The sequence below is a fragment of the Pseudorasbora parva genome, chromosome 2 (assembly GCF_024679245.1).
Source record: "Pseudorasbora parva isolate DD20220531a chromosome 2, ASM2467924v1, whole genome shotgun sequence".
Lineage (NCBI taxonomy): Eukaryota > Metazoa > Chordata > Actinopteri > Cypriniformes > Gobionidae > Pseudorasbora > Pseudorasbora parva.
Window position 1 is genome coordinate 31,092,660 of NC_090173.1, and position 13,508 is coordinate 31,106,167.

The window sequence follows — 13,508 nt, forward strand, 5'->3', positions numbered from 1 at the left end:
AGATTAGTAAAATATTTAATAAGCATATATAAAATAGTAATACATTTTGATCACTAGTACTAGTGAGTAAGTCATCTCATTGTGTTAAGACTGGTCATAACCTTTTTTTATTTTTGGCTTTGTCAGTAAAATTATTAGGTCAGACTAGCTCTTAAGACACGGTCTTACCATAATGGCTGTGTTTATGTAACAGGCTCCAGGTCTCTTGTTGAAATTTAGCCCCTGCTTTTCTCCATAGCACATTTGCAGTCTTCGACACACATGCGAATTCCCTGCACCTTCCTCTCTCTTCCTGTATCTGTGTGTGTCAGAGAGTGCTGACTCTGGCTCTTCTGCATACAGTAAGGCTCGAATGTGCATTAGTCAGTAGTCAAGATGGAGGCCGATGAATCCGGCAGTAACAAACCATCTATTAAGAATCACACCACATGGGTGCAATTAACACTAGGAAGTTGTGTGATCGGAAAAGCCATAAAGGTAACCTGATGTGAAGAATGAGGCTGAGGCGGAGAAGGGCCAGGTTTGATTTATGGATGTGACATGCATGGTTGTGAGTGTGCTTGCGTGTCTATGGAAATACAGAAAAAAAGAAGCATGTTCATGGATGCACTGCTCCACACTGCGTTTATATAAAGCGGGTCCACAATAAAAAATGTATGACGGTAACTAAATAATTACACACAAGTTAATGCACAGCAGGAGAGGGAAAAGGGTGAGAAACGATGTAAGAGGTAGACAGAAAAGTCAGGATGATTCGCAACCCATTAGATGAACAGCCGTATCACGCAAACACATCGCAATGATTTTTCATACATGTTTTATTTCAGCCATCATCGCTCCAGCCTTAGAATCATCACCTTATCATTCACATAATCATCCTCCTAAACGTTTTTTGGAGATTTTTTGGGGGGGATTTTTATTTTTTTAAATTGTGTTTTTTTTTTTCTTCAGCTGAAATGTTCTCTCGTCCTGACTGCATAATCTGAACATAAGTCTCAGCATAATCTGAACATATAAAAAAGTAAACCTTTTTAAAGAAAACTAAAAAAGCAAACGAACAAACAAAGAAAAATATACCCAGAAACTGTAATACCATTTCAAAGAGGATATACAATATTAACAACATTACTCATCAGTGTTTAGATGATATCGAAACAGGTTGCTAGGTCAACATGTTTGTCATTAGTAGTGTTAGTATCAAGTTCATCGTCAGATTTTTGTGTTGAGCATCACTTATTAAATTATCATTGCATCAAGTTGACATCATTCATGTTAATATAAGCATGCAAACACATTTCCTCAGGATCATTCAGAATTGCACTGACATAGAGAGACAGGAAAGAGAGGAGACGAACAGAGAAAATATGGACTGGGCTGAACTGAAGGGAAAGATATTGTCAAAGTTTGCATTGTGTGGAAGCTGATGAAGGGGTCAGAGGTCACCCCACAGGAATTTTGCCTCCACAGTGTAAGATCTAAGGCAGCAGAAGAGATGGGCCTGGAGACAGGAGCTGGATAGGGTTGAAGACTGCGGGTCGATACCACATCCACGTGTATGACGGAATCAATGGCCTCTTTGAAAACAACAAGAGCTGATATACGATAACGGACTAAGGACTGAGTGCACACCAGCGAGAGCGCTGTGTGTGCGTCCTCAGGCCCGGCGTGTGATTAATAATACAAACAGAGAAAATAATATGAGTTCAGGGGGTTTCAATGGGAAATAATTATTCTGATGTACATTTCAATAACATGAATGCTAGTGATCGGTAATGCAGTATTCCTCAACTGAGGGATGTGTGTGGTAGCATTGGCAGTGGTTGTACTGTGATATTAAAGGAATAGTACACCTAAAATTGAACATTCTGTCAGAAGTTTTCCACTGGCATGTCTGCATGGCTTTCTTTCAACTGCAAAAGATGTATTGAATAAGGTCTCAAATGAAAGCCAATAGAGTTCAAAAACACATTGGACCTTTTTGACTTTCAGCGTTTTTCCAAAATATCTGCTTGTGTGTTCCACTGAGGAAAGTCATGCCGGTTTGGAATGACATGAAGGCGAATAAACAATGACAGAATTTTCCTTTTTGGGTGAATTATCCTTTTAATAGCGGCAGTGACCCTGGATATCAAGGGTGTGAATTTAGCGTCTTGGTCACTGTGTTTCTGACTAGAGAGGCAGCGACCTGACTTAACAAATATAAGAAAGAAAAAAACGTATCTGAAGTCAGTGACCTTAATTTGGAAAATTATATTGTTGCACTAAAACGATAAAAGACGTGTCCCCCTCTTTGTCTCTGTTTACAAGGAATGCTCAGACAGAAAACATAAGTCACATTAGCCAAAAGAGATGAAGAGAACCAGTTTGTTGTTGTTGTTTTTTTCCTTTTTTTCTTTTAAAGACAATGAAAAACTTCCAACATTTTATTCCTCGACAGCTGTTACCAGATTTGTCCCCTCGTACACACAGAGCACATTTACAAAAAAAGAAAAGCACATCCAATACGAGAACACAGATCAGGCTAGGGACGCGTTTCAGTGACGAGCTGGTTAGGGACACAACAGAGACAGGTCACTACCACATTCTACTGAGAACGACCGAAACGCGCGTCTGAGAAATTGACCCTGTCCCTACCAGGTGCAACAGGTCCTACACAAGAAATAGTTCCTCTAAGACACAGGACAGGAGACACTTGATTGTTCAAAACGAGATTTTCTCTGTGCAGGACAAAGGACTGGGTGAGGAAACTGGAGACGTACACGGAGTCACGGTGACATATACCGACACACGGGCATACACGCGCACACACAAACCGACGAGCCAACGCATAACGACACAAAAAAAGCACTCCCACAAACACATAGGATACACGGGAGGAAAAAGAGGATCGATGCGTGCGTCTTTCCGAAGCAGTCCTCTTGGTAGAAGGATGATGGAGAGCGCACACTTCCTCTTTTGAAATTAAAAATGTCTAAGAGAACCCAAAAAAATATCCTGGCATGGTATAAAAATAAAATACTATGGCCAGATCTTTTCCCCTAGGATATGTTTCCAGGAAGTGCACACAAATCCAAGGTCCGTCTCAGTTAGGGTCCTCTGGCTATATTTGAAATCAATGATAGCTCCCTTTGGAAGAGTTCTCAAGGGGATTCAGTCTGCCAGTGTGTCCAGGTCAGGGAAACATATTCTCAAACCATTTCGTTCCGTATCTGGTAGAACAAGAAAAATGGTTGGACACTAGTAAACAAAGGAATAAGGAAACACTGCTTCTCTCAACGAGCTCCAAGCAGAAGGTGATAAAAATGTAAAAGGCAGAGGGACACATTTCAATACTGCACGACATGATTTGGCCAATGTATCCGTCCTTATTTCTCCTTCTCCAAATTGGAACGGTCACAAAGTAGTCCTCCTCTCCAGAGAAACAGGAAACAGTTGCAAGGATTCTGCATTGGCAGAGAAGACCACTCCGAGAACTTGCAGCTCCTTGTCCGACTGAAAACACTTTTTAGAGATTTTCTAAAGCTACACACAGACACCCGTACAAACTCACGTACGCACATGCGCTCACACATACACAGAAACATTCGTGGTCCATAATATATCAGGTCTCTCTCCTGATTATTATTATTATTATTATTAATATTTTTTTAAGTAATTAAAATCTCTTTTTTTGTAGGCTCAGTTTCAATAACTAAATAAAGACAATCTATTTAAAGTGGGAATGTTTGTCATATTTCCCCTGAATAAATCATGAATTATTTTGACTTTAACATCATTCCTGAAGCAAAACCATCCATGCCTGTTGTTTTGTCACGAGTCCATGTGTGTGTATGTGTGTTTTTGTGTGTGTGTGTGTGTGGATGTGGATGTTCCTGTGTGTGTAAGTGAGTCCGGTCTAGTCTAGGTGTTCTTCTATATGTTGTGTTGGGTCTGCAGGGTTGATTTAGAGGAATAGCACTAATGCAAGCACAGTCTCTCTTCTCTGGTTCTTTCTTGATGAAAAATTATTCACAGGTGAAAAAAAAAGAATGTGTTTCTGTTGCTAAAAAGATAATGCTGACCTGAGGATGAGAAAAAGAAACACAGAGAGAAAAAAAACTGTTAAACACAGAAACACAAACAGCAAGTTACATAAACACAAACCGCTCCAGGGAACAGATAGCTGCATTCATAGTGTTTTGGACTGACAACTGCATTTACTACCAGGTGTGACTGTTAAATAGCTAAGAAAAACATTCTGTCAGTATGAACATATCATTTTTAAGCAATTATGTTTAGAAAATGATGAATAAATATTAAAAGATATTGCCTTTCAAATATTCCCTTTCATGCAGTGTGTAATTGAACTGTTTGTGAACATAAATGTTGTGCTAAGTTGAAAGCGCACGATAAATAAAGTTATAGTCTCCCAAAATGGACTCTGGAGCCCTTAAATGAGTAGGCAGCTTTCACTGGTCAAGGACTGGCCAAGAGCCCCAATGTAAAGCAACCAATCAGAGTTAGCTTAGTTCAGCGTCACGTTTAGGGGAGTGGAAATGTAAAGTTGATTTCCCTACAATAAAAGACAGCCGTGTAAAACTCTTGGACATATTTTAAAAAGTCTTCACATACTTTTGACAGACCAGTGTTTAGTTTATCAGTGACCAGTGACAAGCACTCGTTGTCACAGTGGTAAACACAAAGACGGACCATTAAAGAATGTGGCGCACACATTTCCCGAAATCCTGTAGCATTCAAACAATCTGATGACAACTCCCGAAGACTTTCTCAATTTGCGTGCCATATGCTTCAGAAGTTCAGCCAACTGTCCGTAGGCATGACATCTGAGGCAGAGACTATCACAAACGAAGCTCATGTGAAGCTCATATCTTCATCTCAGGTGAGTTACCAGAAACTCACATAAATAGTTGTCCAGAGCGGTTTTATTTACATTGCACGAATTAACCACACACACGCTCTCAAAATTCAGAGTTGAGTCCTGAAACTTTGAGCAGCCATTTTGGTTATAGAATGCAGTTGTTATTAACAAAACTGTGTGAATATAGCCACACTTTAAAAAAAAATCAGGTCTCCAAATGAACATTTTCAAGTGACTGATCACATTTACATTTTTCAGTTGTTTACATGTTTCAGTTGAATTACTGTGAAATAAACTGCATCAATTCACCGAATTTCACTTCGGCCAACTGAAAAATGTTGATGTGATCAGTCACTAGAAAATTTTCAATTGGAGACTTTTCTTTTTTTTTACAGTGCATATGTGGCACCCTAAAACGTATCCGGTTGCTGTATGAACTATAAACATAGCCATTTATGTTTTCTGTTATTACTTCATAAGTTCACCTGAAGTAATCCACACTTTGATGCATTTACCCACACAGATCCCATATGTAAGGAAATACCCTTCTATTTACGGTGTGTATGCTTATGTTCATGTGTGCATATTGATACTCACATCTCTACTCCGAGTGAGGGCTGTCCACCACTATGTGTGGTTTAGGGGAGGCTGTGGCACTCTTTGACACATATGTGTTTATGGATTTCTCCTGGGAGGGTAAAAATCAATGAACTACATTATTATTAAGAAGGTGATTTGATACATTTAATACATTACAAGTTATTCATGATTCATTGCATCTTTTCATTAAGCCACAGTTATAATACATCATATATTATATACTGACCAATTAAACTTAAGAATATAATAAATATCACATATAGAATATCCAATGGAATTTTGATTGTGTTTTAATGAACTAAATGAAGTGTTAATGCATTAAACACCACTGAACTGTATGACTGACCATTGCGGTTTTATGCGGTTATGTTTCCTCACATACAAAATCAGTTTTTCACGTCTCTTTATTTATTTAGTAAGTCTCCATGCAACAGGAAAATTATGTGCAATCAGTCGCAAAAAAACCCTGATCCTGCTGTCGGGATTTAATATGAAATACATTAGCCCTTACATATAACTCTTATTTTATATAATCAGGAGAAAGATAAGTATTATACTGATTAAGATTATAAGGTCTATTATAGGGCATTACGAATGCATTAACATGCATTATGAATACCTTTATTATAATGCATAATATATACAGGCTTAAAGGAAAGAGTACCATGAAAGGTAATTTATTTATTTTACTTCTTTCTTTCTAGATTTTCTTTAAGTCTTATCTAGTTAAAGCAACATTTTAGTAGTTTATTTTATACCAATACTCAAGAAAATTTGATTGCACAATTTCAATATCACAACACTATTCAAACTTTCTTTTTTCAAGAAATAGAAGTACTATATTCACTACTTAAATTATAAACAAAGCAAATGTAGCCTTTACGCATTTTTCTATCAAGTAACCCTTACTTTAAGTAAGAGTGGTCTGCTCTTTCTCAACATAATAGACAGCAGCAGCTCTATTATACAGCATTTACACTGTAAGGTCTAATGCACACATCCACCTTTTTGTGTTCCATCTGTTTACATTCACTTAAAACATAACTGCCTGTGTTTACATTAATATCTCAACCAGACGGGCATTTTATCAAAAAATAAGCATTTGACCACAGAGTGCAAGCACTATTTACAAGACACGCACGCAAATAAAACCCTAAGTACTGCTACTTTTGACAACCCTAGTCTTGTTTTAGACATCTGAACCTGCTCGAATGGTGTACGATCATAAGGACGAACAGGTATCAGGTGCAAAAAAGAAGGACGTGGCGTCCATAGAGGGCACAGCAATACACAGCAATGCAGAGCACATTGATTGATTTTCACATGCTCCCTCTCACTCACACACTCACACACACACACACTCCATGCGGTCACGCTGTCTACCTCCACCAGCTGGTGCCAGTGTTCAATAGGCTTGCGGGGATTCGCCAGCATGGCTGTCCAGTGCTCCCTTCCCGGCCCATCAGCATCACTGCCCACACGGCACATCCCAATTACCTCATTATGACCGATACTGAGATACGAAGAGAGAAAGAGAGAGTGGGAGAGAGGCATTGAATTAATGCAGTTAGGCTAAGAAATAAAGGAGAACCACAGCATCCATTACAACGAATGGAGGAGAGAGAGAGAGAGAGAGAGAGAGAGAGAGAGAGAGAGAGAGAGAGAGAGAGAGAGAGAGAGAGAGAGAGAGAGAGAGAGAGAGAGAGAGGGAGAGAGCACAGAGTAATGAAATATAAAATCAGGCCTAATCAACATCATATAATTATAAAGATACAGAAAGGACCTTTGTGTCGTATACACTCTTAAAGATAAAGGTGTTTTCCATAGAAGAAAAATATTGGTTCCCTAGAGAACCTTCCAGAGACTTTGCATTTCCATTTCCATTTTTTCTATATAATAATCTAAAGACCATTTTTCCACTATAAAGAACCTTTTGTGGAATGGAATTGTTTATTGATATGAACAGTTCTTCACGGGACCTTAGATGCTTTATTAGACCGAAAAACCTTTATTTTTAAGAGCGTAGCAACCCTCCCATTAAGACACACACACACACACACTCACTGAGAGAGTTTCCACATGCAATCCTTTAATTACGCAGTCACAGACAGACAGACAGAGAGAGAGAGAGAGAGAGAGAGAGAGAGAGAGAGAGAGAGAGAGAGAGAGAGAGAGAGAGAGAGAGAGAGAGAGAGAGAGAGAGAGAGAGAGAGAGAGAGAGAGAGAGAGAGAGAGAGATCACATAATTACACAGATAAACAGAGAACAGAAGGGGAGAGAGACAGAGGTACATTCCAATTACTGAATTACAGAGATAAACAAAACGAGGCGGGAGCACAGGGAACGGACTGAATAATTTGAGTGAAAATTTGTCACAGAGGACAGATGGGTATTCGATTATGATAGGTCTACTGATCACCTAAATAAAGAAAACTAAAGAGAGAAGATGAGAAAACAGAGTGCTGTCATAATCACTTAATTACTCGAAAAGTGAGTATGAAAAGCTTCTTGAGAGAAGGTGGAATAACAGGCAGGTCTAATCAGTGGAACTTAAATAAATCATTCCTCTTGCATTTACTGTTGATAAGAGACAAAGTAGACCAAATGAATTATATGAATGCATAATGTTTACGGCAAAGCTAGTGTAAAATATATATTTTAAAAAAGAGTTGGTTGGGAAAAAAAATTATGTAATAGGCCTGGATTTTTACAATATGATGCTGTATAACTAGCTATTTTGTGAAAATAACTACCCTATTGTAATATTGATGAAATATACTTAACAGTAATTTCACAAGAAATATGAGTCCCTGCATCTGTTTTTATTCATACATTTATTATTTTATATTCAAATTTGGGGGTCTGGGATATGTTTTCATGTTTTTAAAATATGTCTATATGTCTATAAATATGTTTGTAAATAAAAGTCTCTTACTCTTCACCTCGGCTGCATTATATGCTGTAATACTGTTAAAAACAAAAACAATCCTATTTCAAATAACTGATTTCTAACTGACTTTAATATATTTTAAAATGTAATTTATTCCTATGATGGCAAAGCTGAATTACTCCAGTCTTCATGGTCACATGAGCCTTCAGAAATCCTTTAAATATGCTGATTTCGTGCTTATAAGAAATCAGCATTTCTTATTATTATCAGTGTTGCTGTCCTGCTTAATATTTTTGTTGAAACCGTAATTTGTTATTTTTAAGGATACGTTAATGAATTGAAAATTCATAAGAACAGCATATATTTAAAATAATAATGAAATGAACATTCATTATATAATAAAATGTTAAAATAAACTTTTGTAACATTATAAATGTATTTACTGTTACTTTTCGCTGAACAAAAGTACTAATTTCTTTAGTAAATGATTTGTTCTGATGGAAAAATAGTGTCACCTTTTCACAAGTTCACCTGAGCTCTTGAGTCTATTTTTTAAATGAAATATTAAGTTAAATTCTGCTGTGCACTATGCTTACACGCAGTTATATTACTTACTTAGATTTTAGTATAAATTTATTGGTCTAATCAATGTAATGCAATCACCCTAATTCAGATCTTAATTTTGTGCCAGATAAAATAACCCGATAACAAAATAACAAAAAAGTTGGGACACTGTACAAATTGTGAAAAAAACAGCATGCAATCAAATGTTTAAACTGAAAATTATAATTTTAAAGGGGAAAATAAATACTGCAAATGTCTGGGTACTGAGGAAAGAAGTTGCTTAAGTTTAGGAATAGGAATGTTGTCCCATTCTTGTCTAAAACAGGTTTTTTAGTAGCTCAACTGTCTTAGGTCTTCTTTGTCAAATCTTCTCTTTATGATGCACCAAATGTTTTCTATCGGTGAAAGATCTGGACTGCAGGCTGGCCATTTCAGTAACCGGATCCTCCTACGCAGCAATGATGTTGTAATTGATGCAGTATGTGGTCTGGCATTGTCATGTTGGAAAATGCAAGATCTTCCCTGAAAGAGACGACATCTGGATGGGAGCATATGTTGTTCTAGAACTTGGATATACCTTCAGCATTGATGGTTCCAGATGTGTAAGCTGCCCATGCCACACACACTCATAAGTGGTAACAACTTAGGTTGTCCTTGTCCTCTTTAGTCTGGATGACATGGTGTCCCAGTTTTTCAAAAAGAACTTCAAATTTTGATTCAGCTGAGCACAGAACAGTTTTCCACTTTGCCACAGTCCATTTTAAATGAGCCTTGGCCCAGAGAAAACGCCTGCGCTTCTGGATCATGTGTAGATATGGCTTCTTTTTTGACCTATATAGTTTTAGCCTGCAAAGACAAATGGCACTGTGGATTGTGTTCACCGACAATGTTTTCTGGAAGTATTCCTGAGCCCATGTTGTGATTTCCATTACAGTAGCCTTCCTGTATGTGATGCAGTAACATCTAAGAGCCTGAAGATCACGGGCATCCAGTATGGTTTACCGGCCTTGACCCTTACACACAGAGATTGTTCCAGATTCTCTGAATCTTTGGATGATATTATGAACTGTAGATGATGATAACTTCAAACTCTTTGCAATTTTTCTCTGAGAAACTTCTTTCTGATATTGCTCCACTATTTTTCGCGGCAGCATCGAGGGAATTGGTGATCCTCTGCCCATCTTGACTTCTGAGAGACACTGTCACTCTGAGAGGCTCTTTTTATACCCAATCATGTTTCCAATTGACCTAATAAGCTGCAAATTGGTCCTCCAGCTGTTCCTTATATGTACATTTAACTTTTCTGGCCTCTTATTGCTACCTGTCCCAACTATTTTGGAATGTGTAGCTCTCATGAAATACAAAATGAGCCAATATTTGGCAAGACATTTCAAAATGTCTCACTATTAACATTTGATATGTTATCTATAATCTATTGTGAATAAAATATAAATTTATGACATTTTTGTAAATTATTGCATTCCTTTTTTATTCACAATTTGTACAGTGTCCCAACTTTTTTGGAATCGGGTTTGTACAACTGAATTGAATTCAGCCCCTTAAATTGCTTCACTGTGGCTTGTAGTATTGTAGGATTGTAGTGTAGATGAGGTGTTGAAGATAAAATGGTATCTTGACTGTAGTTTAACTACTTTAAATTATTAGTAATTTGTAGCTTCATAACACTGAGAGTAAATCAAGTCATACTCAAAGAATCTGGTGTCAGCAGGGTTTATGAGCTGCCTTTATTTTCATAACAATAACGCCAAAATAGTCAATCATGATTTTGTGAAGACATTAAACAAAGTCTTTGTGTTGGAAAGATCCAGAAATCAAGTAATGCTGGTTTAAATACAAAAAGCCTACAAAAATGTTTTTTTCATTGATTTTTTAGCATGCCATATATATGTAAGCAATGATTATTATCCAGCAGATAGCGCTTCTGAATTGAGCGTTTAGCACAGATGGCATGCAGCAATGCTAAGAGCAATTCATCAGGCGTTATCTGTGGCTCACAGATGAGCTGCTTCATTAGAAGGGGCTGGTGGTGTGCCGCGTGCCATTGGGGAGAGATGGAATCATGGAGAGAGCATTGACAAACACATTTGAGGAACTCGGATTTGGATTTCCTCAGCACTGAAAGCGATTCTTAAAATAGAATTTGATGAACGATTTGTATGCACCTGATTTTCACAAGGCATATTTTATTCCACAAAAGCACACACAATATGGGCATATAAGTAGGATTAGATGGCACTACAGACCTAGCAGTAAGTATACTACCTTTTTGAAAGGTGAAAAACATAATAACAGAATAATGTAAAAGCTAGACATAAATGCCACTCTGAAGGTCTATCATAATACTGAAATGCTGCAAGAAGAGCCAAACTCACACACACACACACACACACACACACACACACACGCAAACCCACTAGACAAGACACACGGACAGTGTCTCACCACCAGACATTACTTCCATTAGTATTAGGCCATCATGTGTATTCATGAGGTGTCTGTCTTTATGCAAAACAGTGCAGATGTCCACCAGGAACAGTCTAACACACAGGGGCATAAGGCCCTAAATTCGGAGGAGCACAGATACATACAAATATGTGCAACAGGAATTCTAATTCACCAATTAAACAACAAACTATCTTATCAGTATCAGCCAAATGCATGCAAATATAATTTATTCAGTTATCACCTCAAACAAAGTACTGTTGTAAAATGCACTGCGGATTACAAATGTGTAATTACATTACTTAATTCATCTAATTAATTATGGTTTAATTAAAGGCACACTATGTAACTTTTCTTTAGTCATTACATAAACAGTCCTTCTTCTAAAACATGTTTTTGTCTTAACTTGATTTACTATGCTAAGCCTGTTATAAGTGTTTATACACCATGTTGCTGAAAGTTGTGGAACGCCTGCCTTTACATGCACATGAACTTTAATGACATCCTATTCTTAATCCGTAGGGTTTACTAGTATGGAGTTGGCTCCACCCTTTACAGCTATAACAGCTTCAACTATTCTGGGAAGGCATTCCATAAGGTTTAGGAGTGTGTTTATGGGAATATTTGACCATTCTTCTAGAATATACATATATATATATATATATATATATATATATATATATATATATATATATATATATATATATATATATATATATATACACATATATTCTATATACAGAATTTCTTGATGAATAGAAAGTTCAAAGGCAGCAGTTATTTTTAAATATAATTACAATTATGGCCTATTAAAAATGGCTTTACTGTCACTTTGGTCAGTTAAATGCATTCTTTAAAAAAATATATATTCTTAATAACGGCAACATATATTGCACTAAAAGAAATATAAATATTTGCACATTGACTCTGTAGGAAGCACTGTGTAGATCTAATTTAGAGTTCCCTCAGACCTCTTATAAATGCTTCATCCAGTCGATGAATGAAAAATCCATGTGTCCCTGAATGAATTGTAATGCAAGGGCAGTAAGTATGCCTAAAGTTACAAGTGGGCACTTCCTGTCAAGCCTCATATCACAGCACGGAGCTTGACATGTTGCAGCATGTGTCTCAGATCCCATCACAGCATGAAAAAGGCAGTCATGATCTTACCAGTCATAGTCCATGACAGCAATGATGAGCGACACATTCTCGATGTTCTCGTTGGGGATATCAAAGACCAGAGCCTCATTATACGTGGGATTGAGAGTATTCTTCTTTATGGATGTCTTCCTCTTTTTCAGCCTGCGACCTTCACAAACCAGAGATGCCTTTACGTATGGATCTAAGAGAGAACAAGAACACAAGGAGAGAAAATTTGACAACAGCAGCAAATAATGTTTCGACAACAAAGAATGCTAATAATAGCATCAATTATTATTGTGCTAGCAATAACGATACATTAGCATTGGCGTAATGATGCCTGTACCAAATGTTACTTTTTAATAATGCACCGTGATCATGTCCTATGAGAGAAATCTTTATTACATTACTTTAAGCCTTGCTGTGATAATTAAATTAGCTAACACTAATTACAGATGTCTCTTTTCCTTATGACTGTGATGTTGATGCCTTTATGAGGAGATTTTGAGTCAACTTTTTAGAGGTGTTATTTGATATTCACAACTTTCAGAACTGATGTTTTTATGACCTTTAATGTTATTTCATTATTCACTTGCTGGACGTGTTACATCAAGGTTATTAATGAGCAGCGTTTTAATCACGTCTCAATGTTAACAATGTCTAGGCACTAATGAGGTATCACTGTTAATTATGAGGGAATTAGAGGAATGGCTTGGGACAATGAACGTTCCAGGCACCTGAGAAGCCAGTGAGATCCATAGCTTTCAGATTGGTGGCCTTAATGATAGTGACGGTCAGTCGGCCAGCTGTTGGCAGGTAACACAGTGAGAAGTTCAGCTCGCCCAGGTCAGCTTTCTCCTGCAGACATAAGGAACAAACATATGGAAAGGTCCAAAGTTCACTTTGAAGTTGCTGAGAGTAATGCAAATGCTGAAAGTAAAGGCAATAATGAAATTCATGGAAACCTTTTAATGGTTACACTGTCTTCCTTGA

General features: G+C 37.2%; 1 protein-coding gene across 1 annotated transcript in view; it reads right to left on the reverse strand.

Moving 5' to 3' along the window:
* Positions 1-800: 800 nt before the first annotated feature.
* syt3 (synaptotagmin III) overlaps positions 801-13,508 on the reverse strand; it is a 51,615-nt gene continuing 38,907 nt past the window's right edge. The window contains exons 9-13 of the mRNA XM_067415531.1: positions 13,253-13,373; positions 12,546-12,717; positions 6,842-6,971; positions 5,456-5,546; positions 801-4,061 (exon numbers count right to left, since the gene is read on the reverse strand). Of these exons, the coding sequence (XP_067271632.1) occupies positions 5,460-5,546; positions 6,842-6,971; positions 12,546-12,717; positions 13,253-13,373 (510 nt within the window). The 3' untranslated portion in view covers positions 801-4,061; positions 5,456-5,459. The remainder of the gene's footprint in view (positions 4,062-5,455; positions 5,547-6,841; positions 6,972-12,545; positions 12,718-13,252; positions 13,374-13,508) is intronic.